Source organism: Hibiscus syriacus, unplaced genomic scaffold, assembly GCF_006381635.1.
Source record: "Hibiscus syriacus cultivar Baekdansim isolate YM2019G1 unplaced genomic scaffold, ASM638163v2 tig00110895_pilon, whole genome shotgun sequence".
In the NCBI taxonomy this organism is placed as follows: Eukaryota; Viridiplantae; Streptophyta; class Magnoliopsida; order Malvales; family Malvaceae; genus Hibiscus; species Hibiscus syriacus.
Window position 1 is genome coordinate 782,921 of NW_024062903.1, and position 26,663 is coordinate 809,583.

General features: G+C 34.4%; 3 protein-coding genes, 1 non-coding gene and 1 pseudogene across 6 annotated transcripts; all 5 read right to left on the reverse strand.

The window, feature by feature from the left end:
• Positions 1 to 362: 362 nt before the first annotated feature.
• LOC120145975 (endoglucanase 10-like) lies at positions 363 to 3,661 on the reverse strand. Its single transcript, XM_039159655.1, has 6 exons — positions 3,257 to 3,661; positions 2,765 to 3,048; positions 1,944 to 2,381; positions 1,375 to 1,516; positions 875 to 1,041; positions 363 to 772 (listed from the first exon to the last, which is right to left on the reverse strand). The coding sequence occupies exons 1-6, from the start codon at positions 3,471 to 3,473 to the stop codon at positions 440 to 442; spliced, it is 1,581 nt and encodes a 526-aa protein (XP_039015586.1). The 5' UTR covers positions 3,474 to 3,661; the 3' UTR covers positions 363 to 439.
• Positions 3,662 to 5,299: 1,638 nt separating this feature from the next.
• LOC120145850 lies at positions 5,300 to 6,937 on the reverse strand (annotated as a pseudogene).
• A 1,406-nt stretch (positions 6,938 to 8,343) lies between these two features.
• LOC120146020 (L10-interacting MYB domain-containing protein-like) lies at positions 8,344 to 11,233 on the reverse strand. 3 transcript variants are annotated; one of them, XM_039159686.1, is made up of 4 exons: positions 10,958 to 11,233; positions 10,139 to 10,574; positions 9,206 to 9,540; positions 8,344 to 9,131 (listed from the first exon to the last, which is right to left on the reverse strand). In XM_039159686.1, exons 3-4 carry the CDS (start codon positions 9,530 to 9,532, stop codon positions 8,544 to 8,546), a joined length of 915 nt encoding a protein of 304 aa, XP_039015617.1. In that variant the 5' UTR covers positions 9,533 to 9,540; positions 10,139 to 10,574; positions 10,958 to 11,233; the 3' UTR covers positions 8,344 to 8,543. The 3 variants fall into 3 exon arrangements, with proteins under 3 accessions (XP_039015617.1, XP_039015616.1, XP_039015615.1); XM_039159685.1 differs by having other exon boundaries at positions 9,206 to 9,546; XM_039159684.1 differs by having other exon boundaries at positions 9,206 to 9,546; positions 9,978 to 10,574.
• Positions 11,234 to 16,922: 5,689 nt separating this feature from the next.
• LOC120146042 (S-type anion channel SLAH4-like) lies at positions 16,923 to 18,455 on the reverse strand. Its single transcript, XM_039159710.1, has 2 exons — positions 17,516 to 18,455; positions 16,923 to 17,436 (listed from the first exon to the last, which is right to left on the reverse strand). The coding sequence occupies exons 1-2, from the start codon at positions 18,386 to 18,388 to the stop codon at positions 17,122 to 17,124; spliced, it is 1,188 nt and encodes a 395-aa protein (XP_039015641.1). The 5' UTR covers positions 18,389 to 18,455; the 3' UTR covers positions 16,923 to 17,121.
• Positions 18,456 to 20,050: 1,595 nt separating this feature from the next.
• On the reverse strand, positions 20,051 to 20,198 carry LOC120146150. Its single transcript, XR_005518188.1, has one exon. It is a non-coding gene; the product is annotated as a small nucleolar RNA snoR145 (small nucleolar RNA).
• Between the last annotated feature and the right edge of the window lie 6,465 nt (positions 20,199 to 26,663).

The window sequence follows — 26,663 nt, forward strand, 5'->3', positions numbered from 1 at the left end:
ACTCTTAATCATTTAATAGTATTCGAACCCGAAACATTAATGCAAAACAACAATCTTTTAATTACTGAAGTCACTTGATTTGTGATTTTTTTTATATTTGAATTTTTTATAAGTTTTTGTTTAATGATATTCAAGTTTTAATGCATTTAAATTTTTTTGAACCGTGAAAGTTTATATTTCATTTGACGGTCAATGATTCATGGAAGCTGAGCAGAACTTTAACTTTAAAAATTTTCGTTTCAGAAAATTATATGTAATAAATCCAACATTCTAAGAAATGAACACAGTGCAGGCAACTAAACCGGCCGTACCCGTGTTCAGCTGTGTAAAATAAACCACCAGAATGCTAAAGTTGGGAGCAAAACGAAGGTATTGATACAGCTACGAATATAGTACACAAAACAAATATGTAATAATGATTACATTCTATGACTACTTCTCAAGTGAAGGATCTAACTGCAGAAGATGTGGTAACCAAACTCGAAAGCAAGCCGACAATGAGTGCAGTGTTATACGTGGTCGGCTCAGCTTGCTTTGAGTTGTTCCGGGAATCGATAAATGTTTCGTTTAGGAAAGGCCCTCCCACAAGAGCTCCAACAGCTACATTAGGATTGGGATTGGGTGAAGTTAGCCAGTGGAAGCCATTGGAGCAACCGGTGGTCGCATCTACCGGAATTGAAGCTCCTCTATGATGCACGTATTGCGGGTATTTATCGCCGTATCCCACAAGGAAGCTCATCTTCAAGGGGTTACTGCCTAAGACATAATCAGCCTGGAAGCAAAGATTGTTATTATTATACTAGTCATTACACTGGAGTAACACTTTCGACAAATATTGCTAATATTTGGTTGCATCTTAACGTAAACAGCGTACCTGTGATTTGGCAAACTTTCTAAGATCCGATGGTTTGAATGAACGGCCACCACAGGTTAGCTTTGCCGTCTGTGACGTAAGCATGTAATCGCTATAAAGAGCAGCTAAAAATGCAGAAGCAACCGGATGCTGCAGAGAATTCCATTCACTGATCCATATAAGACCACCTGCAACGTAAAGCCTATACCGGTAAACAAAATATATCCAAAGTGTCCGAGCTAATTCAGTTTATCTGCAACTTAGGTGATCTGAAAGTATATGTAATTCCCCAAAAAGAAAAGTGAAGTATGGTAATAAAGGTCCGGCATTAACATTTACCATCTAAAGAATAATAAAGAATACATATTTTACAGTTGAAGGGTATTGCTATGTTGATTTATTAAGTCTCAAATCATTTGGTTCGGTAATAAACTTTCTTCGAGCCTTTTCGTTTTTTCGGATTTACAATCTACATAGAAAAAATATGAATCCAAGTGACTTAGCTTTAAAGAAGACATTACCGTCGGTTCTGCTGGATGTTGCAGAGGGAGACTTTGGTAGAAGACCACACATAACATCCTCGGCAGACTTCCTATAGTTTTCAAGGCCGGAATTCCCAGAGGCACCCTTGGCACCGAACAAGCTTAACCTGGAAAGCAAAACCTGCATACATGTAGCATAATCAGACACTATGTTCAAAGAAAAAACAGAATGACACTAAGTAAAATTATGGTTCTGATGATATATATTCGGAGAAGCACAACATGCTCAATCTGACAAACGAGGCTAGATATCCTACAATAGTTGCATTTAGCTTAGGCTGGTTAACAAATTTGAATTACTTTCCTACAAATAAAGCTAAATGGTTTGAGGTTAAAGAAATGCTGTAAACCTTTCGTTCTTTTCTTTAGCAGCTTTACAAATGAGAATTCAAACAAGTCGTGCTGGAAATGAATTCAAGCTAATGCTATCTATTTATTTTCCCTCCGAAAACTCACTTCAATGCTTGAGACATGTCTATGCACAAAGACGTAAACGGTAAACAAGAGGCTACGGTCTTGTTTCAAATTCCTCTAAAAGAGGACCTTACCTGGGTTCCTGCAAGTTTATTATCCCAGCTAAACCAGGAAAGACTTTCCCATTGAGCAAACTGGTTCCCATTTTCACCGGTCACATATCTGAGATATGATTGATCGCCTGTTGCATGATAGAGCCAGCTTGCTGCCCATAAGAGCTCATCTCCGTATCCTGTTGAATTGTAGTACGTAGCAACTTCTGGTATGTTCTTACTGTAAGAACCTCTATTATTGTCTGCAAAACTAAAAAGTTGCTTTGCATGTCTAAGAAGTAGGCTTGAATATGTTGAGTCAGCTGCCCTAAACACCAGGGACGCTGAAGCCATAGCTGCAGCAGTTTCGGCTGCAACCTCAGTCCCAGGAACGGATTCATTCACCTGTGTGAGAGGCCTCTTCTCTTTCATGTTCTCGGGCCTTTCCCAACACTTATGGTCTGCTTCAGGGTCACCAACCTGCCATAGTTTCGGAAGCAAAAATGTAAGAGGTCAGAAATATTTCAGAGGCTTTTTGGTCACAGGATTGTACAATCAGATTCCAGACAAGTATGGTTCACAATACAAATGCAGAAGTGCCACAAGGTTTCTCATGATGACAACATATCTCATGATTTCATGGCAACCCATCACTACATCATCAGAAACATAAACCTAAAATCCAACATGTTCCTGATCTAAAACCTGTATCGAAACCCTTAGCCACTCCGATAATCCAAAACATAAATTTACAAAGGCATGATGAAGCAAACAAGAACAAAATGCAATCGAGCAGACATTCATGTACTACATATAGCTACACCAATCCAAAAGAGTAGATGGCAGTTAAAGACAATGGTAACCTGTATATAGAGCACATTCTCCGAAGGATGGGCATTGATAAGGAAATCGGTTATCCACTTGAGCGATTCTTGAGCCGGTTGCAGTTGATTCACCGCCTCCATCTGATCGCCGTACTCGAGGATAGCCCAGGATAGCACAGTAGCAGTGAATGCCATTGGGAATCCAAATTTCATGTGATCCCCAGCATCATACATCCCTTTAGACAGATCCAATTTCGCTTCACTTCCATCCGTTAACGCCGAATTTCCTCTCCATGATATCTTATTATCCTCTAATCTACCAGCTACAACAACAAACAAGAAATAATCCCACATCTAAGATGAATTTTACCAACAAAAGAACCAAACATAAGAAGTCGAAGATTACGAATAATTATCTTGACTAAACCACTTGTTTTAAGTAGAAAACATTGAATCTGAGTCCGTAAGTTAAAGGGTATCCTAAAAGGAAGCAAAATTGAATAAGAATGAAAGAGGGTAAAGAAAGGGTACACTTCTGAACGTCGAAGAATTGCATTGCGATTTTGAGAGCATCGGAATACTTCTTGTCGATAGCGCCTGGAGGACCTGGAACGGGAGGTGGCTTATTATCCTTTTTGTCGACCATTTTCTTCTTTATTGTATAAACAACAGCTCCTACAACCAGAGCCAATATTACTAACACCAGAAACCACCCCAGAAATCCCCTGGACCTTGATTTTTCCCCCATTCTTTTGTCACTTCAAAGGAACACAGTCTTGAACTTGAGATCTAGATCAAAGCATACGCATTGGACATCAGATATGCTAAAGAGAAATGCAGGGGAAAAGAATCTGATGCAGAGCAGAAAGGGTCTGAAACTACTGTGAGGTAATGTGGTTTACAAAACAGGGTCAGTTTGTTAAAGAGAAAGTTAACGAAAGGATCTGTTGCTGTCTCTGCCACATATCTGCTCATAAATTTGTTTAATTGGTGAGTTCTTGCCGGACAAGAACACCGGCACTGGAGTTTCCAAGCGAATATGATAATATAATTATTAGTAAAATTCTGGTCTGAGTCCCTCTACTATACTAGAAATTTGATCTCACAAGTCAGAGTTAGATGTGAACTGAAGGGTATAACAACACAATTCCATAGTTAACATGATTTAGTATTTTAGTTTACCTATTTTATAATACTATTAATTCAAATTTCTAATTCCCTTTGCTACTTCTATTAAATTGTTTCGAAAACATTTTAATAAAATAATTTGATCTAATAACAATTTTACATGCCATTTGAACGATTACAAATATTTTAAAATATAAATAATATTATTAAAAATAACAGTTAATAGTTTGGACTAATTGATTACATTTAAATATAAAAGATCAAATTTCATCAGAAAGAATAAATAAATAAATAATCCAATTATGTCAAATTAGAAGGATTACATATTAAATTTTCATACAATAAAAGGACGGAAATCAAAGTTGACCTAAATTATATATTTTTTTCTGAAAGTCCTAAATTATATTATATGTTATGCCTTTCTGTTTAGGTGTTATACTCTTGATGTTTCATTGACGGATATGCCCCGTTATTTTGGTCGAGCGAGATTCCCGCTAAAATCTCATTTTCGGTCCTCCAAAGTTGAATTATGCTTGACACGTGGAGGATTCATTCTCAGCCATCGACCAATTACCCCCTATCATAAAATTTTTAATAAAATATTAAATTAAATCTGTAATATTAGATATAGTACAGGGAGTAATAACACAATTTAACCTTAGTTAAACTTCTAAGAGCTAGTGTTCTGTCATCTTCTGTGCCTAGAGGAAGGATCTATTAGGCCGGAGATCCTTCCCGTCACTATTGTCGTTATCTTTACAAAATAAATAAGTAAATCGGAACAAATACATACTTGTCTTGGGATTCTTTGTTATTTCAAAATGATTAAGTCCTGAATGATTCGGAGACTCTATATGAATTAGTTCTGAATGTGACATGTTGTTTGATAATTGATCTAAATCATTCATAATATACTTATGTGTTGAATCATTCAACATTGTTTTGTTGAATTAGTCAGTATTGAATCAGTCAGCACTAAATCATTCAGAGGTGCGAAACAAACGCGCTGAATACTAAACGGTTCAACATTAAACGCTGAATGATTCTATTAAAAGACAAACAAACAACCCATAATTCAATGCACATTCATACTTGTATCAAGAAATTAATTTATATAACTAAAATTTATTATATTATATTTTTATGAGGTTATGATTTATTTTATATAATTCCGATGCATTCATATGTATACATATTGTATTTATATTATTATTAAATTTCTAATCATGATTTACTTCGACACACAAATTCATATAATACAATTATAATTGTCATAAATTAGTGCAAACGTCATTGTAAACTCTTAAAAGCTGCAAGAAATGAATTTAATTGCTACAACCATACATTAATGTAGATATTATGTTCAATAAATAATTTAACCCAATCCACCGCCTAATTATAATAAAGCAGCAGCGTGGTTTAATGCCAGACGAAAGCAGTAGTTGCACAATTGACAACAAGGACCCGTGATATTAAGTTATTTAAACCAATAAAGCAACAATTCAACAGCTGAAATCAAAACTAAAAGACAACAAATTTACATCAATGTTAATAACACATTATTCAGTACCATTGTATGCCTACTAACCTGGAAGAACAAGAACTAATACCATTATTTTATTGGGCTGCAGATCGGGTTTTCCTTAATCTACTGCGCGTGAGTGTAACGCTTTCTTCCATGAGAGTCTCTTTTGGAGGAGGCTTCGCGCCTTCATCCTCCGGAGAAGGTGGCTTGATTCAGTTCGCTTTGCTTCTTTTTCAGTTTCCGCAGCAGGTTGGCTGGTTGATTCGGATGCAGTATCTACTTTCTGGCTATTTAAGGATGCTGAACGGGTAGGTGGTTTAGCCAACTGGGAAGGAACCTTAGACGGTCCCACATCTTCAGTTACTTCCTTTTTGTGTTGACTTGAAGATGTGCTAGATGTCGGTGATGCCGGTTGTTTAGCCCCAGATTGTGCTGATTGTGCTTTACTAGATGCTTGACGTTTAGGCACACTAGAGGGTTCGCAAGCCTTGGTACCTTGTGCCTGAGAATTAAGAAGTCACGTAGAACAGAATATAAACTTCAAGATGATTGAATCAGTACAAAAATGGATTTTGGCATAGATTAATTACTTTTCAACTAATATACATCCATTACATCTGTATAGTCAGTTTAATGCGTGATGATGAGAGGTTTAACCGAACTAAGTTTGTTGTTTGCAATGCAGCACCAAATACAATTGGTTTTAATTCGATAAATACTTGAGGATGTTGAGGTTTTGGGGTTGACTGTGATACATATTGCAGAATCTCAAAAACTCTAGTCTGGCCATAGCTTGCAGCCCTTTGCCAGTAAAGAACTGTCATATCTCCAGCTCTAGTTCTTAGTTCCAACATGTTACGGTCAATTTCATTTTCATGTTTAGCAACATATGGTCTAAAGAAAGAGTCATACACATAAGAAGTTCCCTAACATAAACGAAAACAGAGAGCCAGTTAAAAACAAGCATCAAGACGTAGATGGCGGTGTAAATATTATTAGAATTTCTTTAAAAGATAGTACACCTACCCTAGTTTTAGGGTACCACAGATATATACGGAATGCCAACTTACCTTCACTGTACATTTGAACCCTTCAAAATGCAAAGCAGGAACACGGTGAGAAAACAAAAAACAGACATTAACACAGCCTTCTCGTTTTATTATCCCTTACCATGAAATGAAAGTATCACCAATTCGCTCACAAACTGTTAAAACAGCCACCAATATCCTGAAACCAAGAAAAAGATTGGGAAGACGGAACAAAAGAAATGTTACACCATAAATAACATTTGCACAATCTTCACAAACAACCGTAGCACTGTAAGACCTACCAGTACTGGCACCAAAACCGCAGTTGATCGATCTCAGGCTTATTCAATTCAACAGTTTATAACATTCATATGCTGGATAAGCATAACCAAAAACCATCCTGTCAAAATATTTAAAAGCAAAAAAGTGATTCAATTCAAGTAAAAGAATAAATTAAAACTAAAATGAGAAAGAGAATCAGTTGTAAGATGAGACATACACAAGTCCTCTGGTAAGAAGGGATCCAATCATTTTGTTTATTTCCTGACAAAAGAAAACACTTCTCGAAGTTAAAAAGTCGGTAACAAAATCAGTGTTATAAATTCCAGAAAACATGAACAGTCCATGGGATTTAGTCAATTAAGCAAGTACTGCACAAGTCTCTACCATAAGCTTGCATAACACAAAACCAAAAACGATAACTGATAATTGTTGCCTAAGTTTATTCTCTTTCTCTTTAATTCTTTCTTTAATGAATTCCCAAATAGGAGGAATTCTTCCAGTTCTCACAACCAAAATATGCTATAAATACCAGTCAAACAAGACATAATCAAAGTTAAAACTTGAAAATATCTTGGCCCCCATAAACCGAAGGGGTAAAAAAATATACTAAAAGGATCTAAAATCTTAATTATGAGCTAATGGTTCGAGATCCTCTTAATCACTTGAGGAAATACTCTAAAAAACTTAGTTGAGCGAGAATTGTCAGGTAGGCCTCTAAATGAACTGAACGTTCAGCAAACCGTTCATGAACTGTGCGGCGGGAAGTTCGTTTATTTATTAAATGAACGAACATGAACAAGATTTTAATTTATATAATATGTTTTTTATTCTTAAGGTCCAAGTTCTTTACGAAATAAAATGAATTTCTTAACAATCACTAGTTTTCAACCCATCAACTAATTAGTTCAAATCAAATTTTGTAAACATATATTATTAAAACAATCGTCTCGGCTTAGTTTGTTCTATTCATAATACTACATTCAAACCTTAAATTGTATTTAAAGAACCTAATATCTAATCGCACTTGGAATACCAATCTTGTTTAAGTATTAATAAAATGACATAATTGTTCTAATAAACGAGATACTTATAATATATATAGGCAATCTTTACTAGTGAATCAAGTATGGGATTTAGAATATTATTATGGGTACATGTTTTAAAAGATGAAAAATAATGATACTAGCTAATGCTTTGGACGTGTATCACGAAAAGGTCAGGGATATGTATATCCATTCCTCTTAAAGCCTGGCATGTTTCGAGTAAGTTGTAAGCAACCAAAAATGGAGGGGAAAAGAGCAAAAATGTAATAACAGAAAAAAATAAGACCCCACGGGTTGGGCATTGGGCAAAAGATGAGAAAATATGAAGGAAAAAGGGAAGGCATGTGAGGTAAGGATTTTCCCAAAGCCTTGGATTCCACTTTTCTCAACTGCTGCATTAACTTAATCAATGCATGTTCTGAACCTAAACCGAAACAAGCCCTACATCTTAAGAGTTGCTCATTTTTTCAGTGCTGATGCTAAAATCATCGATATTTGCTTCATGAGTCAACATTGTTTTAGCGTTGACTAGAACACCAATAGCAGCACACGAGTATTCACCATGATGGGTTGACGTCCTAAAAAAAAGAGAATAACAGCAAGACTGTACTATAATCCAACCAATGCCAAAGCATGATTCCACTATTCGCAAAAATAAATGTACACATGCATGCCTGTGCGCATTGATAGCCCCATAACTAAAACATCTCATCTATCAATATGCACTATGTAGCCAATGTATGAACAAACTACCTACCTAAGACTAAACAATTGCAGTAAAGATCTTTACACTTTCAAAATAGCCAAAAGATTCAGCCCATATCCTGGACGGATGTCGTTGGAGGTTTTTTGCACTTCCCTCTCAACCATGTTAGCCTTATCTTGCTGCTTTTTAAAGAAATAAGCGTTCCCCTTAAGTTGGGGTATTCAAAGAGGTCAAGAGCTGCAAAATAGAGCCACTCTTCAATGTCTTCTATTTCATCCAATGCTTTAATGCAATTAGTTATGCTAAACTTGTTTTCACTTGGTTTCATGACAAATGTCCGCCTTGACTTCCAAGCAGCAACCATATCTAGCATGGCTCCTGCCATAGCCTCTGACATTGCTTCCCCCTTTATGCTCTGATCCAAAGAAGGTTGTGCCTCAGATGGTCTTTTCTTTTTCTCTCCGCAATACTCCATCTGGACTAATCTTGACGTTGATGGATTATCAGTATGTGTGGATCCTCCATCTGGACATGAAGTTAAGCTACTGGTATCATTTCCAGCAACTTTGTCCAGCCCCTCAAAGTGGCTTGATTGGGCATATTTCCCATCAGCAGACGAGTCCGTGAATATTGTGCAAAGTTGGTCATATATGGGACAGTCCTTGGTTTTGACTGGCTCGGGTCTAGGCTGTGTCTGTAAGCGTAAAACTATATATCAGAAACAGACAATTGACGTGTAAGAACACAGAAAGTTGAACGGAAACGTACACTGATTTCTTCCCACGGGTCAAACCCAATGCAACAAGAGTCCTCCATGGAAGCAAAGTCATTTTGATCATACGCTGATTTGATGTTATAGAAGTGTGTCCGTAGAACATCCAGGTGCTTCCTCAACTGATTGTTATTGAAGTTGAGATCGGTTTGCTTGTTGAACTCATCACGAATGGTATTCCATATTTTCTTGTCAAAAACATTGTTTGGTCTGTTTCCTAATTGAATTTGCTTCACTACCAAGTCCGCAAATATCCTATCAAGGGATGCCGTCCACCTTGTTCTTGACCGCTTCTGTTTTGGCTGACTGACATCAGTATCCATCTAGGCATCTATAACTACAACGTACGCACAATCAGATCGAACAATACTTCAATCAGCACTGCATGAAAAGTTACAAACTACCATAATGATAAAACCATAAAACTTCAATGAATGGCCAGAACATTCCAGAAACAGTCTCAAAACGTACCGAATCAGATTGATAAACAAAATAATGGTTAAGCAAAGGATTAATCATATATCAATATTTGACCAACAAACAATATACTTTATCCTATATGTATAAACACTTGTAAGATTTATTAATACACCAAGTTAATCCGTGATTTTCAGCTAATGTCGCCCTACAAATGCGAATTTCAATACAAATTGGTAAACGTATAAATCTTCAACTAATGCCACCATTCTTCTACAACTTGAATTTCAATACTTGAAATTAACTTGAACTAGAATCACCATTTGTAAAATTAAATTAAATTTTGAGTACCAATTCAACCAAAAACACGCATTATACGTCTTTAGGGTTTGAGAATGAAGCAAATGCTTCGAGCACAACCCCCTAAATTTGATTTTGTGAGAATCTGTACGGATAGTAATAATGGAATCGTAAAGAAAAGCAATGGCCATATGAAAACTGTGGTGTCTTACCTGACTCGGTAATCTTCACGGAATCAAGAGAATAATCAAATTCGGTAAGCAAAATTGTGAATGAAAGCGATTGTTAGCACCGTTTTTGTCCGGGTTTTAATAATTATTATTATTATAATTACATTTTATAGGTTCAAACCCGAAGCCCAACAAACCCAAAGCATAACCTAACCCACCCGGTTTCAGCCCAATAATGGAACCCAATGGCAGACCCGACAAGAGCCCAATTTCATGGCCCAAACAGTTGACCAAGAACCCGATTAGGGTTCTATCTCAAGCCATGCGTCGTAGTCCCCTCAGCCACACGATCTGAACCCATATAATGGTCTAAATTAGTGACATTTAGGGTTTCTAAACCCCTAATCCTAAAGAGATATTATCGCCGCCACTGTTTGTTGATGCTGCCATCGACCGTCTCTGACACTGCCATTTCAACCTACAGTGACAAGATATCAACATCAATAGTGAAAAAATGGAAAATTAATAAATAAAAAAAAAGAGAAACAAATCTAAAAGAAATCCCAATGAGAATTGGGGTCCTGACACAAGCAAAATAGGACACTCATGCCCTATCTTCTCGGTAGCAACAAGCATCAAATCCATCAACATGCAAGCCACCAGATTAAAAACGAAAATCATTGGAGGCAACCAGATTCAACAACAAAGGGAGGGGGATTTGGGGAGAGAAAGAAAAAAAAGTGAAGAAAGAGAGAGAGAAAAAAAGAGATTTAAATAGAAAAAAAAGAGCAACCTACACACAGAGAAAAATCCGAGAGCAACCAAAGGAATAGGAAAAGAATAACAAAGAGAGAAACATACCTTAGTTCGAAGCGTTGGAAGCTCTAGAGTCGTCGATTTTCAAGCTTTCGAAAGGTAAAACATTAGATCTGGAGTCTATGTTATTTTTTAGGCAAAAAGGGGTTAAGATTCGAGTTAAAAGAGACTTAGGGAGCATTTTAGAGGTGTTTTACTCCCTCCGGACGCTGTAGACGGCTGTGATTTGCTGGCGGTGAGCGGTTGTTGCCCTTCCCCGACGAGGAAGTTGAGAGAGTTTGTAAACTCTCTCTTTCCTCTTCCAAAGTGAAACAAAACAAATGAAAAGGGGTGGTTAGTTTTAGCTTGGTTTGTATTATATATATTAAACGTGAAACGACGTCGTTCTGGGGGTTCATCATGTTTTTAGCGCAAAAGTCTAATAGCATTTTAGGTCCTTCTCCGTTTGTAATATTTTGTTTTAGTCATTAATGAAATTTTGTGATATTTTACTTTGGGCATTTATTTTTCAATATTTGTGTTCAAGTTACAATCTTATGTATGATGACAATTTCATTGGCGTTTAACTCTAGCTATAATATTTACGGTTCTTTTATTTTGGTCATTGTTTTGGTATGAGTGCCTTTGGCTAGAATCATTGATTATCCTTCTAAATTTATGGTTCATTTTATTTTAGTCCCGAATATTGTTTATGGTTTATTTATGTTTCTAGTACCTTTATTGGTTAACATCTTCAATAGTTACCTTGATTATTTGGTGTTTTACTGTTTGGTCTTTCAAATCAACGTTAATATCATTTTGGTCCTTTGAATCACCAAATGCTTGGTTTCCTTTGTTTATATTCTGGTTTGTAATATTCCTTTGTTTTTATTTTAGTCCTTTATGTGTGTGTGTATATATATATATATAAACATTTGAACATGTGTGTAGCGTTACTTTGTATATTATGATTTTATATGTTCTACGTGGAATAAATGTCTTTAGCCATATTTGCATTAGATTTCTTTTATTATATATATATATATATTATGAGTATGCATAAATTATCTTATTTATTCTTTTTTAATTCATATTTAAATTTATTCTTATTTTATATTCTTTTATTTATTGATACTTTGCTCGAATATTTTCAAGAACACCAATTTGTAGAATGAGCTTGGAAAGCATTGTTTGATCGAAGTAGTGCTATCCGATATGACGTTCGAACGAAATGTGAACTTGAAATGAATATAGTTTATTTTGTTAATTAATTCATTTTTTTTATTTTAAGTCAAATAATACAATGCATGTTTCTCTAAATGACAATTTAGTTTATTTTATGTAAATATCGATGTTCAATTTATTTTCGATTTACGTTTTTTCAAGGAGAGAATATTCTTGTTAGGAAAGAAATAGAAGAGGCAGTCTTCTAGTCGGAGGATGAGCAAATCTTGATATTTCTTTTCGAATTAAAGGATGTTTCATAATAAATAATTCGAAATAAATTAATCAATGTTCAATATATGGATCATAATTTAATTTTCTATTCGAATTTTAATTTCTACCATTACGATAACGTGTAAGTGACTAGGTATTAATTTTGGACGTTGTGAGGTGCTTATCCTTCTTCACGCATAATCGAATCTTAAACCCGTTAAGTCGAGTTTTTGGTAAACGCATATTAATTTTTTGTCTTAAAAATGATTTTTTCTTACAATTGTTTTAAAAGACGTTTTTAGGCATTCGACCTACCTAGTCCAAAGGTCAATGGTGACTATTATTCAATTAATTTAAATTAATTCAAAATCTCCAAATTTTCAAATATAGTCATAATTATTTTTTAAACTTAATTGTTTTTAAAAAAAATTGTTATGACACCCTACAACAAAGGAGGAAGAGAAAATTGAAAGAAAGACGATTCAACATTGTTTCTGGTATCTTATTGGTCTCTTCCAAAAGCTTTATGGATATTTTCTTGGGCTCATATGCCCATTTCTGCTTTTCTTTTTCACTTGGGCTTCTGAAATTTCTCGTTCTGCTTGAATAAAATTTTATGCTGTTATTACTTTTAAATGTCACTATAATTTTGTAGTTAAATCTTTATTTATTATTATTTTTAATTAAATTTAGGAGTATATTTGGATAATAAACGCTCCTCTCTCTTTTTGTTTTGGTTACAAAGGTAGAAAACTCTTAGCAGTTATCGATGGTCCTTTGAGAGGTTTGCTTGTCAACTTGAAGAGATTTCAGAATAGAATCCGGTGGACTTTGCCATTCTGAGAGCCCTCTTCTCGTTTCTCTTCCTGGCCATAGTGAGCCAGAGCATCGGTTGTGCCATTAGCTTCCCGGAGATGAGGGCAAACGCGACCAACCAGCTTTGATCTAGTAGCTTTAGAATCTTCCGTACGATTGTTGGTTTGTTACTTTGACTAGGTATGGTGACCAGATTGATTGCAGCAGCGCTATCCATTTCCACCAACACACGTCGAGCACCATGATTCCAAGCAATCTGGAGGCCGTCCAACAGTCCCAAAAGTTCAGCATTGAGAACTGGACAGCGGCCAATATATCGATTATATCCCGTAATCCAATCTCCATTATTGTTCTGGATGAGACCACCACTCGCAGCCTCCATGGAGGTTTGCTTCACCGAGCCATCCGTATTCAGCTTAAGCATTCCTACATCTGGCGGTTTCCACACCTGGTTTACTTTCCTTCCACTTGAAGTCTGGATACTGTTCCTCGATTTGGCAGCAATGGATTGTGCCCAGGCACGAGCACTTTGATCACTTCTTCCGAGGATCCGCTCACGCCATTGAAGATAATATCGCAACATTGCTTCCAGATTTTCCAAATTATGCTCCTAAACATGTGCTTCCAGATTTGTATGACCCACCATCGGTACCTGCATCGTTATTCAAGTTATAAACCAACCAATCACAGAGGGAGAGGGAGAAGAAACTCCATGTTCTTTGGTTTGGCAGAATGCGAGTCTAGATGGCTTTAGCGATTTTCAGTCCCTGAGGATATGAAGTATTGACTCTTCACTGTCACCACAAGCCGGACAGCTAGGGTCCGACGAGATGCCATGCCTGGTTCTCTCCATGTTGGTTAAAAAATAAAATTAAAAACATAAAAATTGAACATGAATTTGTCTTTCCATTATTAAGATAAAAAATGAGAAGAAAAATATATTTTATATATAATGTTGTAAAATCCACAATGAACTTTAACTCTTTTTATTTTCAAACACAATAAACAATTATTTCTTCTACTTTTTACCCTCATGTCTTTTTTGTTGACAAAAAAACCAAATTAATTTTTGTTTCTCAATTTAAAGATCATATAAAATACAAAATAAGTTCATGAATTACATTAGTTGTTTCACAAAAAGATTGAAAGCCTCATAGACCATTTGTCTCTTTTATTTAATATATTTAAAAAAATTAAATCTTTTTATTTTCTATATTTAATTAGCATAATTATTTGTATATATAATCTGCAATAGTAAAATAATTTTATATTTATAATTATACTAATTTGCACAAGTTTTGCTTTATTTTTATGTTTATATCTTTTAATAATTTTAATCTACACCAATATAATTTAAAATTTAATAATTAAATATCAATTATAGGAAATTGTACTTAATTTTGCATTATAATTATACAAGTTGTACGGATAATTGAATACTGAAATCTTAGAAAGATACACCGCAATCTTGGAGATGGAAACTATGACGTGGAAAGGCGGCCAAGCTAATAAGCAATGTGTTAATGTTTGGAAACTTGACTATCTTCACACAAAACAAAGACGAGACAGCTCATTTCATTTCTTTGCCAAATTTTGGGAAATTTCCTCGAACCTAAACCTACTCTGCCTGTCTCAACTCAATTTCCAGGTTGATTCTTGTCCAAGACCTAACTTTTTTTTAAAGGATAAAATATATAAATAATCCTGTGATTATATGACATTCTCTATTATAATAAATGATAAAAGGATCATCCAACTCTAAAAATTAATAAATTTATTATTTTCGTTAAAAAAGACAAAAGATGAAATGTCAATTAATAACTTCAACATAATAATAATTTTAGTTCATGATATTTACATGTTATTATAATTTGATCTTAATTTAAAAAAAATAATTTTTAAAATTTAAATATTATTTCAATTTACAATTTTTAATAGTTTAAATACATTTATTTATGATATTTAAAATAATATATATATTTTTGAATTTTTATTATTTTTAAAAGTATATATACTTTTTGAATTTTTATGCAAAACAAAACAAATATATTGATGCTCACATTGACAAAAAAATACGTGTGGACGTTAGCTTAATATATCTGTTAAATTTTTATCAGTTAATTTAATAAAAATTAAAAATTTAAGAGTTAGGACAAAAAATTAAGTATTAAATAATTTTTTAAAAAGTTTAAAGGTCAAAAATATTATTAGACCAATACTTTATTTAAGCATAAATTTGACAACTGCAAATCTGACAAAAAATATTTGGTAAAGAAAAATAAAATTTTGATTTTGACATCTCTCAACCAAAGTAAAATATAGTAATTTTATTTAAAAAAACAACAGCTAAGACAATTTTAGAATTCATGTGTATTTAATATATAACCTTGTCTTTTTTTATAAAAAAAATATAATCTCATACGATAATGACAACCTTAATTTATATCTATACTTTGATTTGTTTATACTCGATGAATTTAATAATATTTAATTGAAGGAGTTGTTCTCCACATCACGTATCAAATTTAGCAGTTCTCAAAACTTATCGACATGAGTATTCAATGTCCATATTTATAGTCTCAAGGGATACGTAATTAAGAAATTAGGTAAAATCTTATTTAAGTAGGGTAAGTACAAGTATGACTTGTGTTTGGTAGATTTGATAACATAAATTATAGTAATGCATCCACATTAACTAAAATTGTACAATAAGAAATGAAAATAACATTTTAGATAATTTCAAACTTTAAGAAACAAGATATTAAAATCAATTATTTTTTTATATTTCGAAGAGTTCACTCATTATTAATGTTATTTATAATGTTAATGAAGAAGTTGGTGGAGAAGGTTTAAATACATGTAAAGACCAAATATAACTTTCATATAAGAAATTTAATGCTTTAGGTCTATGAGATGTAGAAGATGACGAGGAAGCTACACTAATAGATTCACAGCTAGGTTTTTGAAAGTGGGCACATTCAATTTTCTTCGGTTAATTATTTATTTTATTGATAGTGTCAATCTCAAAATTTTATTTATGTTTGCTTGTTCGTAATTTTATGTTGTTAACTTACATTTTCTTATCTTAAAAAATATTTTTGAATCCGTCATCGAAAAGAAATACGAAAGAGAAAGCAGTTGGTAAAGTTTAAAAAATATAGAACATGTATTCCATAGTGAGAAGTGAAATATCTTTACATTAGTTTATAAGGATCTCTCCATTATTTTTCTTTGTTGAATGTGAACTGACAAAACCCTCATATGCACTCAGTTGTAACAAAATTGATAACATTTATTATCGTTCCGCTCTTTTTACATGGATCAAACATCATTTATATAAATAAGATTTTTCAATTTAAAATCATTTATATAAATAATATTTCTCAACTTTATTATAACATTTTTAACATGTCATAATTTTACAGATATTATTATATCAAAATTTGAATCAAACACAACCAGTTGGATTAAACATAATATTCGACATTATTTTCCAATCTACAAATATTGAACACAAAACTTGTTTCAAGCCTTGGAACCCCTCTGGTCAAAAACATCCATGAGTGCTTGAGGATCGGATCCAACAACTTAATCTCTGTCTTTGTATGGATCAACATTAATTGGTTTGATGATGGATTTCATGGGGTTAACCTGGCTGGAAATGTGCATAACAAAGACCATAAACAGTTTTCTTAGCTCAATCAGCAAAGTAAAAAATTGCAAAGAAAAAGTTTCATATTTTGTCTCAATCAGTCAACATTCCAAAAGTTTGCAACTTGCAACATCGATCAAAAGTGAAAGTAGAAAAAACAACCAGACTGTACTCCAAGCAGACAACTTTGATTTTTACTCTGACAACTTGTCAGCAACACGACATGTACATTAATCCGAAATCCTAGTCTTTACTAAACATAAAAGTTCAGTTTCATCGACCCTTTTTTCTCCATGTTTTCCAATTCGCACATTTATCATCCAAATTAAACAGTCTGCGGTGGTTGTTGGTTTTGCTGCGCCGTGAAACACTTAGCACGAGAAACGAGACTTGAGATGGGATCAAAACAGACAGGAAAGATCTGTATTTTGGAGTTGAGCAGTGTGAAAACGACCAAACAAATGGAGACCAATACAGAAAATGCTAAAAGAAGAAGCATTATAATCTGTGGGATGTCGCCTTTGACTTCTTCTGCGTATTCCATCGATGCCAAAGCCAGCACCGATAAGGGAAACGAGTAAGCCCACCACGCCACGCTGAACCTTCTCATAGATCTCTTGAACATTGTCGGTCTGCATACCTGTTTAACCACACAGAATTTTATGTTAGAAGGATGAACTTATAAAATCATTTTCAGAATACAATTAATTAGTAATTACCAGTGACATGAAGAGGAAGAGGGAGAGAAAGAAGAGCAATTTGGATGCGGTATCGAAAGAGCCGGCTATGGATTGCCAAGCCAAGCTAGCCATGCTCGGCGCGGCGAAGAACAAGAAGAAAACCGGCCTCAACATCGACGGAAGCCGATCGGTTCCCGATAGACGTTGGTAGAGCGTGACGAATAGAACCAAATAATGCACCATCCCTAGTGAAAAGAACCCAATGGCACTCTCTTTCCACCCCATATTGGCCGCAGCCTGAGCACCCACCAGGTTCCCTATAACTGATAACAGGCTCGTCGGATTCGCAACGGCGGACAGAAACTTCTTCCCTTTAGTGAACCATTGACCGTAGATTTTCACGTCGAGCACCACGATAGGAAGAACGGAAACAACCCACCATAGAACCACGTAAGAGTAGTGGTTTTCGGGACTGAAAAAAGGTGCCGATTGAAGCAAAAGAAGCCAAGAAATCGATGGAGCGAATAGGTAGTTAACTCCTACATGATGAAAGAACTCTTCTTTCACCATCTTGAAGTGAAACAAGCATCTCAAAAGGTACAGAATCGAGAGCAAAACAAGGGCAAAGAATGAGAAACACCAGAGAACCGTGAAAGCTGTAGGGTGGAACAAATGAAGGGTTTGTCTCAAAGTGTGACTGTCGTCCGTTGGGCCTCTTAGTGTCTTCCATAATAAAGCTTGGCCACCTAAAGATAAGCTTACCCTAAAATAACCAGCATGGAATTTGGTTAAGATGGCCGAGATCAGGCGGCTGCTACATTGAATACTATCGGTCGCAACGCCGCCGCTGTTGGCAGTGGGTGTGTCGACTACGAGCTGAAGCTCAGCGCGAGATGTAACGACGGCCGCCATTGGTAAGACTAAGTGTTATCAAGCTGATCATATAAATTATGTAGGTAAACGGCTCTAGTTTTTATGTGTTACTATGGGTTTGTGCAGATTATGTTTGCTCAGCAATGATGGGGCTTTATAGAACTTTTGCATGTGAAATACACTTTTTTTTTTCTGTAAAAGTTTATTTTGTTGGTATTTTTGGGGATTTTTGCAAATCTAAACCTTTTCTTTTTTGTACTTTAGGGCCTAACACTTTTGAAAACATGAATTAATGTTCAACAGATTTGCTTCGACTTTCTTGGCACGAGCTCGGCAAGTTTTCTTTCTTAATTTTGTATTAATTGCTAAAGACTTGATTTTGACGTATAATCTGGTCAAATATGGTGCTCTTTAGAATGCAACACGGTGAGACGAGACAGATCGCGAGCTACTCGAAATCGACTCGATCAAGGCTCGATAAATACTCGGATCGAATGGACTCGACTCGAGTTCTTAACGAGTCAAAACAAGCTACTCGATATTCGACTCGAAAAGCTCGTGAGCAACTAAAAAAAATGTTATATTATAATTTTAGATTTTTTAAAATTACATTATAAAAAATTTATTAAAAATACATTATATATTTAACAGATTATGTGATAGAAAACATAATCTATAAACCCTGAACCCTGAACTAAACCTGAATCCTATTAAGAAAACATGAATTATGTGATAGAGAACATAATTAGGGTTTAGGGTTTGTTATATTATACTTTTGAAAACATGAATTAATGTTCAACAGATTTGCAACCCAAGTCAAATTGTTATATTGTATATTTTTAAAAGAAAACTAATGTTGAACATTATGTTTAACACTTTTGAAAACATGAATTATGTGATAGAAAATATAATCAGGGTTTAGGGTTTGTTATATTATACTTTTGAAAACATGAATTAATGTTCAACAGATTTGCAACCCAAGTCCAATTGTTACATTGTATATTTCTAAAAGAAAAATAAAAGCTCATTTAATTAAGCACATGTTAGATTACACCCTAAATCCTAAAATATAAATTCTAAACCCTAAATTTAAACCTTAAATCCTAAACTCTAAACCCTTAATCCGATTATGTGATAGGGTACTAAAAGAAAAATAAAAGCAAATTTAATGAAGCACATGTTAGAATATACCCTAAACCCTAAACTATAAAGTATAAACTATAAACCATAAACCATAAACCCTAAATCTCAAACCCTAAACCATACACCCTAAACCATAAGCCCTAAGCCCTAAACCATAAACTCTTAATCTGATTATGTGATAGGGGTTAAGTTATGCACATGAATGTAATATACAAATTATACAAAATGAAATTAATGAAATAAACAACGGCTTATATGTAAATAAACTAATAAATCACACTTGGTCAAATCAATCAATAGGCCCATTATCAAAACAAACGGTGATCAAAACATAAAATAAAAATAAATTAACAACTCAAATCATAAAAATATAAACCTTGATTAATGACGAAATCAGATGATTACAAATATAACAGGTCCTAAAATGCTAATACCCCATTTCTAAAACACGGGCTTGAATATATGTCCACTGTCCATTTTCTTTGGTTTCCTTTTTCTCTCTTCAACTCTCTGTTTTGTGTATCCTCAAGCTTTCTGCAACAAAAAAGTGCATCCTACGAAAATGTAGCCGAGAGTTCAAGACGCTCCAAAAATGGAGTACTTGGGCATCCTACGATTCGGCAAATGGATTTGAGAAGGCATTTGTTCATTTGTTAGAGGGGTTTCAATTCATAGAGTTTACACCTCCCTGCTGTGACCTTCGCCACTTCAATCAAACAAGAAAACAAAACCAAAAGGAAAACTTAGATTAAAGTGCATCGTTTTGGCACTGCATCCATAGGTCTTTCATTTCTCTACAAAGGATAATTACTGATGGAAATCAAATAACTGCAGAGTACAAAATCATAAATCGAAAAAAAGTGGAAGACGGAAGCGATGCTCAGTGAATACGAACCAGGAAAAAATCATCTCACGAATTAGTTATGAAACAAATCGGGCAATCGAATATGATTCGTAACAAATCTGTCAACTCAACATTTTGAGAAAAAGTTTTCGAGGAATCGTATTTGCAAGCTAGCAAGTGTAATAGATTTATGAACTGATTCGTAACTAAAATATGACAAATCCATGAATCTAAAAAAGTAAGAGTTCTATGCCAAGAAGGGGGATCAGAAAAAACAATAATTAAGAAACCAAACAAGACCAGGCGGTTACATTGAACCAGATTACTATCAAAACTACCAAACTTACTAGAAAACTGGAAACCAAAAAAGCTTATTAAAACCAGCGAAACTGGATTTTGTTTATTATCAAGTTTGGAAACCAAAAAGTTTCAGCCTTTTAAACCAAACTTTAGAGCAATTCATTTTCAATCGGTTGAAGTAAGAACTGAAAGAACAATCAGTTCAACCACCAGTTTGGTTTTTTATTCCTCAGGAAGCTTTGTTTTTGAAGCAGATATCAAAGATGAGAGTGAAAAGAAGCTTGGAATTTGGCAGGTGAGTTGGTCATGTGAGTTATATCCCACATCGGTAGTTCCTGGGGAATAAGGGGGTAAAGTGAGTGTATAAAAGGGGATGAGTTTTCAGCAAATGAAAATTAACCCATGGAGCTTGAGTCGAGCTTGAGTCGAGCTTGAATCGAGTTTGAATCAAGCTTGAATCGAGTTTGAATCAAGCTTGAATCGAGTTTAAGTCTTGAGCTTCAATCGAGCTTGAGAATTTTTTTTGAGTTCGAGCTTTTTCGAGTTCGAGTCGAGTTTTAGAAATATATTTCGAGTTTGAGTGGAGTTTGATAATTTTTAACTCACAAGTTTTCGAGTCAAGTTTATCTATATAGTTATCGAGTTCGACTCGAGCTCAGCAATACTTGAGCTCGACTTGGCTCGTTTACACCCCTAACTTTACCGCCTAATCGCATTGATTATAGTCAAAGTAGCTCAACTTATTAATATTACTATAAAGTCTAATTAGTTTGTATTTGATGGAACGATTATATATTTGTTTATATATAAAATAATTGAATAATCTAATATACGTATAAGTAATATATGTTTAAATTTTTTCTTAATTATTTAAAAATATGTATATATCATATAGATACAGCTATTTAAATTCAAAATCTTATGAAAGAGATCATTTGATAGTTTCGTCTATATAAAATTTTTAATAACGTTGTGTATTCATTAATATATATAATTTATATATTGTTCGTGCCTCATATATAAATAGTTTTTGTATCTAGTAATATAGCTATAAACGGCCCACCAGCCCCATTATTTTACTAAAGTTCTCATTCTCTATGGATTTGAATTATGAATAGTGTAGTAATCTAATTTTGTCTGATAACTCAATTCAAATCAAATTGAAGGTAATTTAAAGATTATTCAAATTTAAGTAGCATTATCGTCCATGGTGAAAAGAATAGGTTATAGAATTAGATCTTTGGTGGGAGGGTTGAATATTTAGATGTTTGATTGAGCTATAACCATACATTCAATTAAAGATCCAAATTAAATTCTCTAGATACCAAATAAATCCAAAATTAAAAACCTATTTATTAAACTTTAAACCAAACCATGAAACCCTTAAGACATTTAACCCGATACATCATAACCCAACAAAATACCCAAACCATTAACCCATTTTAAAGCCCAAATTATTACATTTGACCAATTTCACCAAAACTTTACCTGTTTACATTCTTAACCCAAATCCATTTATCCCAAATCCTAAAATTTCATACTACTAATCCACTAAAAAAACAATGGCCCAAACCGTGCAGCCAACGTGACCTAAGTTTAGGGTAAACCCTAACTCCACAAACCAATACAATCGCCACCAGCTCTACCTCCTCACTCAGGAGCCGCCTCCAACCCACGATGGAACCTCCACGTCAACACCAGATTGTGTAACCGATTCGTTCTACCAATAACTGATTGGCACCACTGGCAAGTCCATAAACTTCTCCAAGAGCCTCATCAACAATTCATGCATAAGAAAAACAATTGGGGGATGAGCTGTGAATATTTTTATTTTTTGGTATTAGTGGATTGTAACAAATGGGTTATAAAAACCCTAAACAGAGACTATAAAAGGGGCTCCCCTTCGATCTTTACAGAGAAGCAATATATCTTTTCCCCCATCATTTTTTCAGCGAAGAGCAATAACAAAGAAAAAAACATTTTTTTCGATTTCCCATTTTATTCCATTTAACAATCGAAACAAGCAATAAGAAACCTTTCAGCAAGATTCTCCATTAAAAATTCAAAGCATACTCGAACGAACAAAAAAGATAGAGGAAAAAAACTTTACCTTTTGACTGAAACCTCCCACCGATCTTGGGGACCTCCTTTGGTTAATTTGAACGGCGAGAAGGCAAATCGTACCCGTGGGAGAAACATATCTCAAAATCGACTCGATCTGACGGTTGAAGGAGGAGATCAGCGAAGTGGAAGTCAGAGGATTCTCAGCTTATTTTGAAGAGTTGTGGGCTGATTCTCGCGAAACCGAGTCCAAATTGGAATTCCCTATGTCAAAATGAGTCGTCAATGTATTTTGGGCTTTAACGGCGAAGTGGTCGACAACAACGACAAGGTGGCCGACGGTGGTACTCTCCACCAAATTCTGGTAATTTTAGAGAGAGGAGAGAGAGTTATAAAAGAGGTGAGAGAGAAGAGAGGTTGAGAAAAAAAGAAAATGATTTATAGCCAGACCGGACGGCGTCGTTTTTCCCCATGTTCATGCGTTTCGAACTCTAGTGGCCATCACAAGTTTCTCCGATTTTACTCTAGTCCCTAATTTCATTTTATTTTATTTTAAAATTGATGTCCTCATCCTGATATTTTTTCATTATTTTTTAATACTAACATTTGAGTTTATTTTCTTTCAGGTCCTCCGATAACCGATAACTCTTTTTCAAACCATCCTTGACATCTATGCCTCATACTCAGACACCGATATTCACACTTGAACCAAGTCGAGAAACTCATTCTTCATTGCATCCGTATATTGCGTTCCCATAAACGTTTTCCTGAACACCTCCAAAAAATACGGCCAGGTCAACCTATCCTCGGTGACACTCCTCCTAATCATCGTCCACTAACGATGCGCGTCACCATGTAGCAACAATGCAACACAACCCAACTTCTCCACATTAGAGCAACCCATTTGATCCAAGATCTGCACCACACTCTCCAACCAATCTTTAGCGACTGTCGGCTCAATTTAACAAACATCATAAAACTCTCTAGCACCAAATACCCTCAAACGCTATAATGGTGAACCTCTACCCGCTAACGCTAGCATAGGAGTAGGTGCACCATTAGGAATGACTTAGCAGAAGGTAACGATAATCACCTCAGTCAACACATCGACATGAGGATTCGGGTGTGGATGTGTGGAGCCACAAGTGGGGGTCCATTGGCACCACTTTCAATCTCTATTGCATTAGCTCCGTTGGTAAGACAATTACCCTCGTGAACACCCACGATAGCATGTTGCGACGCCATAACAAAACTAAGCTAAACACCACACAATTAAACAACATAAGGTAAGAAGCGCATTGATGATCAAGGCAAGACCTATAATAGTTTCTAGATACAACACAGTAATGTGGTTATCATTTTCCTACCACAACAAGCAAACATACAATATTGATAATATAGCTCTGATACTACCAAATGTAACACCTCATACCCAGGTACCTGAGTGTACATTAGATTATGAACTTGTCGGATAAACAAACATACAACATCGCTAATATAGATCTGATACCACCAAATGTGTACTATGTGGAATCATACAAATTTAAATCATATATCATTCAACTAATGGCAGAGGATAAACAAACAACAATTTAACAGTCGATGTATTGCAAGATATAAGTTATTAACTAAGTAGGGGTAATTCAATAATTTCACATCATCCGAAACAAATACCTAGAAATACTTAATTAAGTTCACCAATATATATTATAAGTCGTTAATTAGTGACATGAAAATTTCCAGATTATTGAAACACTAAACAGGGATCTAATTGAACATGTTTTTCTAGAGACTAAAACGTAAACAATTCAAAAGTCACATACGAAATACAAACATGCAATTGACACCTTTATTACGAAATTAACTATATTTAAGAGTGACAAAACAAGTCTCATCAAATTCTAACTTAAGGTCTAATATTAATTAGTAATTTAATTTTAGGACTATTTTAAGCTTCTATAAACATCTTAGGGCTAAACTAAGACTTAGGGCCATTTAGGATCTTTAATGAACACAATTTTATCATTTTTCGTTAAGCACACAACAAAAGGATCAATCTTTTGTTAAATAGTGGGTTTGGGATCGATTCTTTCTGGGAAATGATCGTTCTTTCCCCTAAGGGATCAATCATTTTTTTGGAAATGTGTAAAATTCTCAAGAACATGCATAAATAGGCCACCAAACTTTCATATAATCAATCATAGGAAGTAGATACATGCTTGGACACTCTCGTACCACATCATACACTTGTAGCATGCTTTATAACACAAGTCACAACATCATACAAAGATCTAGCATCAAAAGCCAAACATTGCATAAAACTTCACTTTTGGCACAAATAACCTAGTCCAATTATGCATTTTGGGCCATGTCATTCATCATACGATTATAACATATTTAATACACTTAGTGTCACTTATATAAAAATACTAAACACTTTATTAAGGCATAATTAAACTTTTGGTTATCTAAGTATTTAGAATCACATACCATTACGAATTCAACGTTCTTAATAACAAATTCAACCAACCCAAAATGATTAATTCTAAATTCTTCATGCTCAAATGTCATAACAATTTCATTACAATTCATTTCATCAAGAAAAATCTAAGTACCCAATGGTTCCCATATTTTCATTTTATGAAAAACAAATCGCATACACTTTATTTATTAATGTCTTGCTTGATCACAACAGATACTTGCTCCTTGCCTCCGACTCAGCCACTAATCCTCTGGAAAAGTACTAAACAACAAGTGTGAGCTGAAAGTCCGGTGAATAACTAACATTCAAAGTGATGCTCACTTCAAAGAAAAAGAAAAGCTCATACATGTATTCGTTCCTCACTTGTTTTTACCTCAATAATCATACCATCATGCCATGCTTCCAAATTCTTCTTGTAATACCCCAAATTAAGGTCAGAGACTTTATTGAAAAGATTTGAAAATTTAAGATTTATTTGAATGATTGGAATAGTGTTTAGACTAATTTGTAACATTAGATAAATTAAGAGGGCACTTTGGTATTTTAAAAGGGAAAATGAATTTTTAATATATTCCCTATTAGGGATTTTAAAAGGGAGAAAAGAGGAAAGTAGCCATTTCTATTCTATTCTTCTTCTTCTCTCACGTGGGTAGTGTTATCCTCTCTAGCATAAGGTAAACTTCCATTATCTAGTTCTTCTTTTAAATTTTGGGTTTCTTTGGTTACATTAAGTGATATATAAGCGTAAGGAAGGATTAGAGAAGGTTAAAACTAAGTGGTGGATGTTTTATAGGATATTTAAAGAAACGAGTTTTTAAATGATATGTTGATATATGTGTTTTTATTGAGGTTTATTAGTATAATTGACTTGTCAAAGGAATGAATAAGAGAATAGAAGCATGAGATATGATTAAAAACATGTTTAGAAAAATTATATGATTCTTGGGTTGAGATGGTCTATGAAGATGTTAGATGTTAAAGGTGGTAAAATGAAGTAAAGTTAGTTGGGTTAAGTAAAGATGAGTTAAATAGTATTGTTGGAGGTAAAAGTATAAGATTGGAGGGAAAAATTAAGTGAAAATCGAGCTGAAAAATGGTAAATCTGGGCAATGGTATCGGTACTGATAGAACAGTGCCGATACTATAGGTGTAAATAGGTAGAAATTGGACGAACAGTATAGGTACCGATGCAAGTGGTATTGATACTGATGGGGTATCGATATTAACAAAGGGAAGTATCGATACCATAGATCCAGAATGTCAAAATGGTATCAATACTAAAAGGGAGTATTGATACCATAGTAGAGTAGTATCGATACTGAGAGAAGGGTATCGATAACAAGCAACACAAAATATAGAAATGGTATCGACATTGAAAGGGGTATCATTACCATAATATAGAAGTATCGATACCAGGGTAGTTGTATCGATACTAATGAACTTAGAACTATAAGATAGATTGAAATTTTTATAGAAATAGAAAA

Excerpts from the sequence above, each read along its gene's own strand:
- LOC120145975 (XM_039159655.1), bottom strand. The coding sequence starts at position 3,473 with ATGGGGGAAAAATCAAGGTCCAGGGGATTTCTGGGGTGGTTTCTGGTG. Across the intron at positions 1,517-1,943 it reads ATAAACTTGCAGGAACCCAG|GTTTTGCTTTCCAGGTTAAG; the intron begins GTAAGGTCCTCT and ends ACATGTATGCAG. Across the intron at positions 773-874 it reads GAAAGTTTGCCAAATCACAG|GCTGATTATGTCTTAGGCAG; the intron begins GTACGCTGTTTA and ends CTTTGCTTCCAG.
- LOC120146020 (XM_039159686.1), bottom strand. The coding sequence starts at position 9,532 with ATGGATACTGATGTCAGTCAGCCAAAACAGAAGCGGTCAAGAACAAGG. Across the intron at positions 9,132-9,205 it reads ACCCGTGGGAAGAAATCAGT|ACACAGCCTAGACCCGAGCC; the intron begins GTACGTTTCCGT and ends TTACGCTTACAG.
- LOC120146042 (XM_039159710.1), bottom strand. The coding sequence starts at position 18,388 with ATGGCGGCCGTCGTTACATCTCGCGCTGAGCTTCAGCTCGTAGTCGAC. Across the intron at positions 17,437-17,515 it reads TCTTCCTCTTCATGTCACTG|GTATGCAGACCGACAATGTT; the intron begins GTAATTACTAAT and ends GTGGTTAAACAG.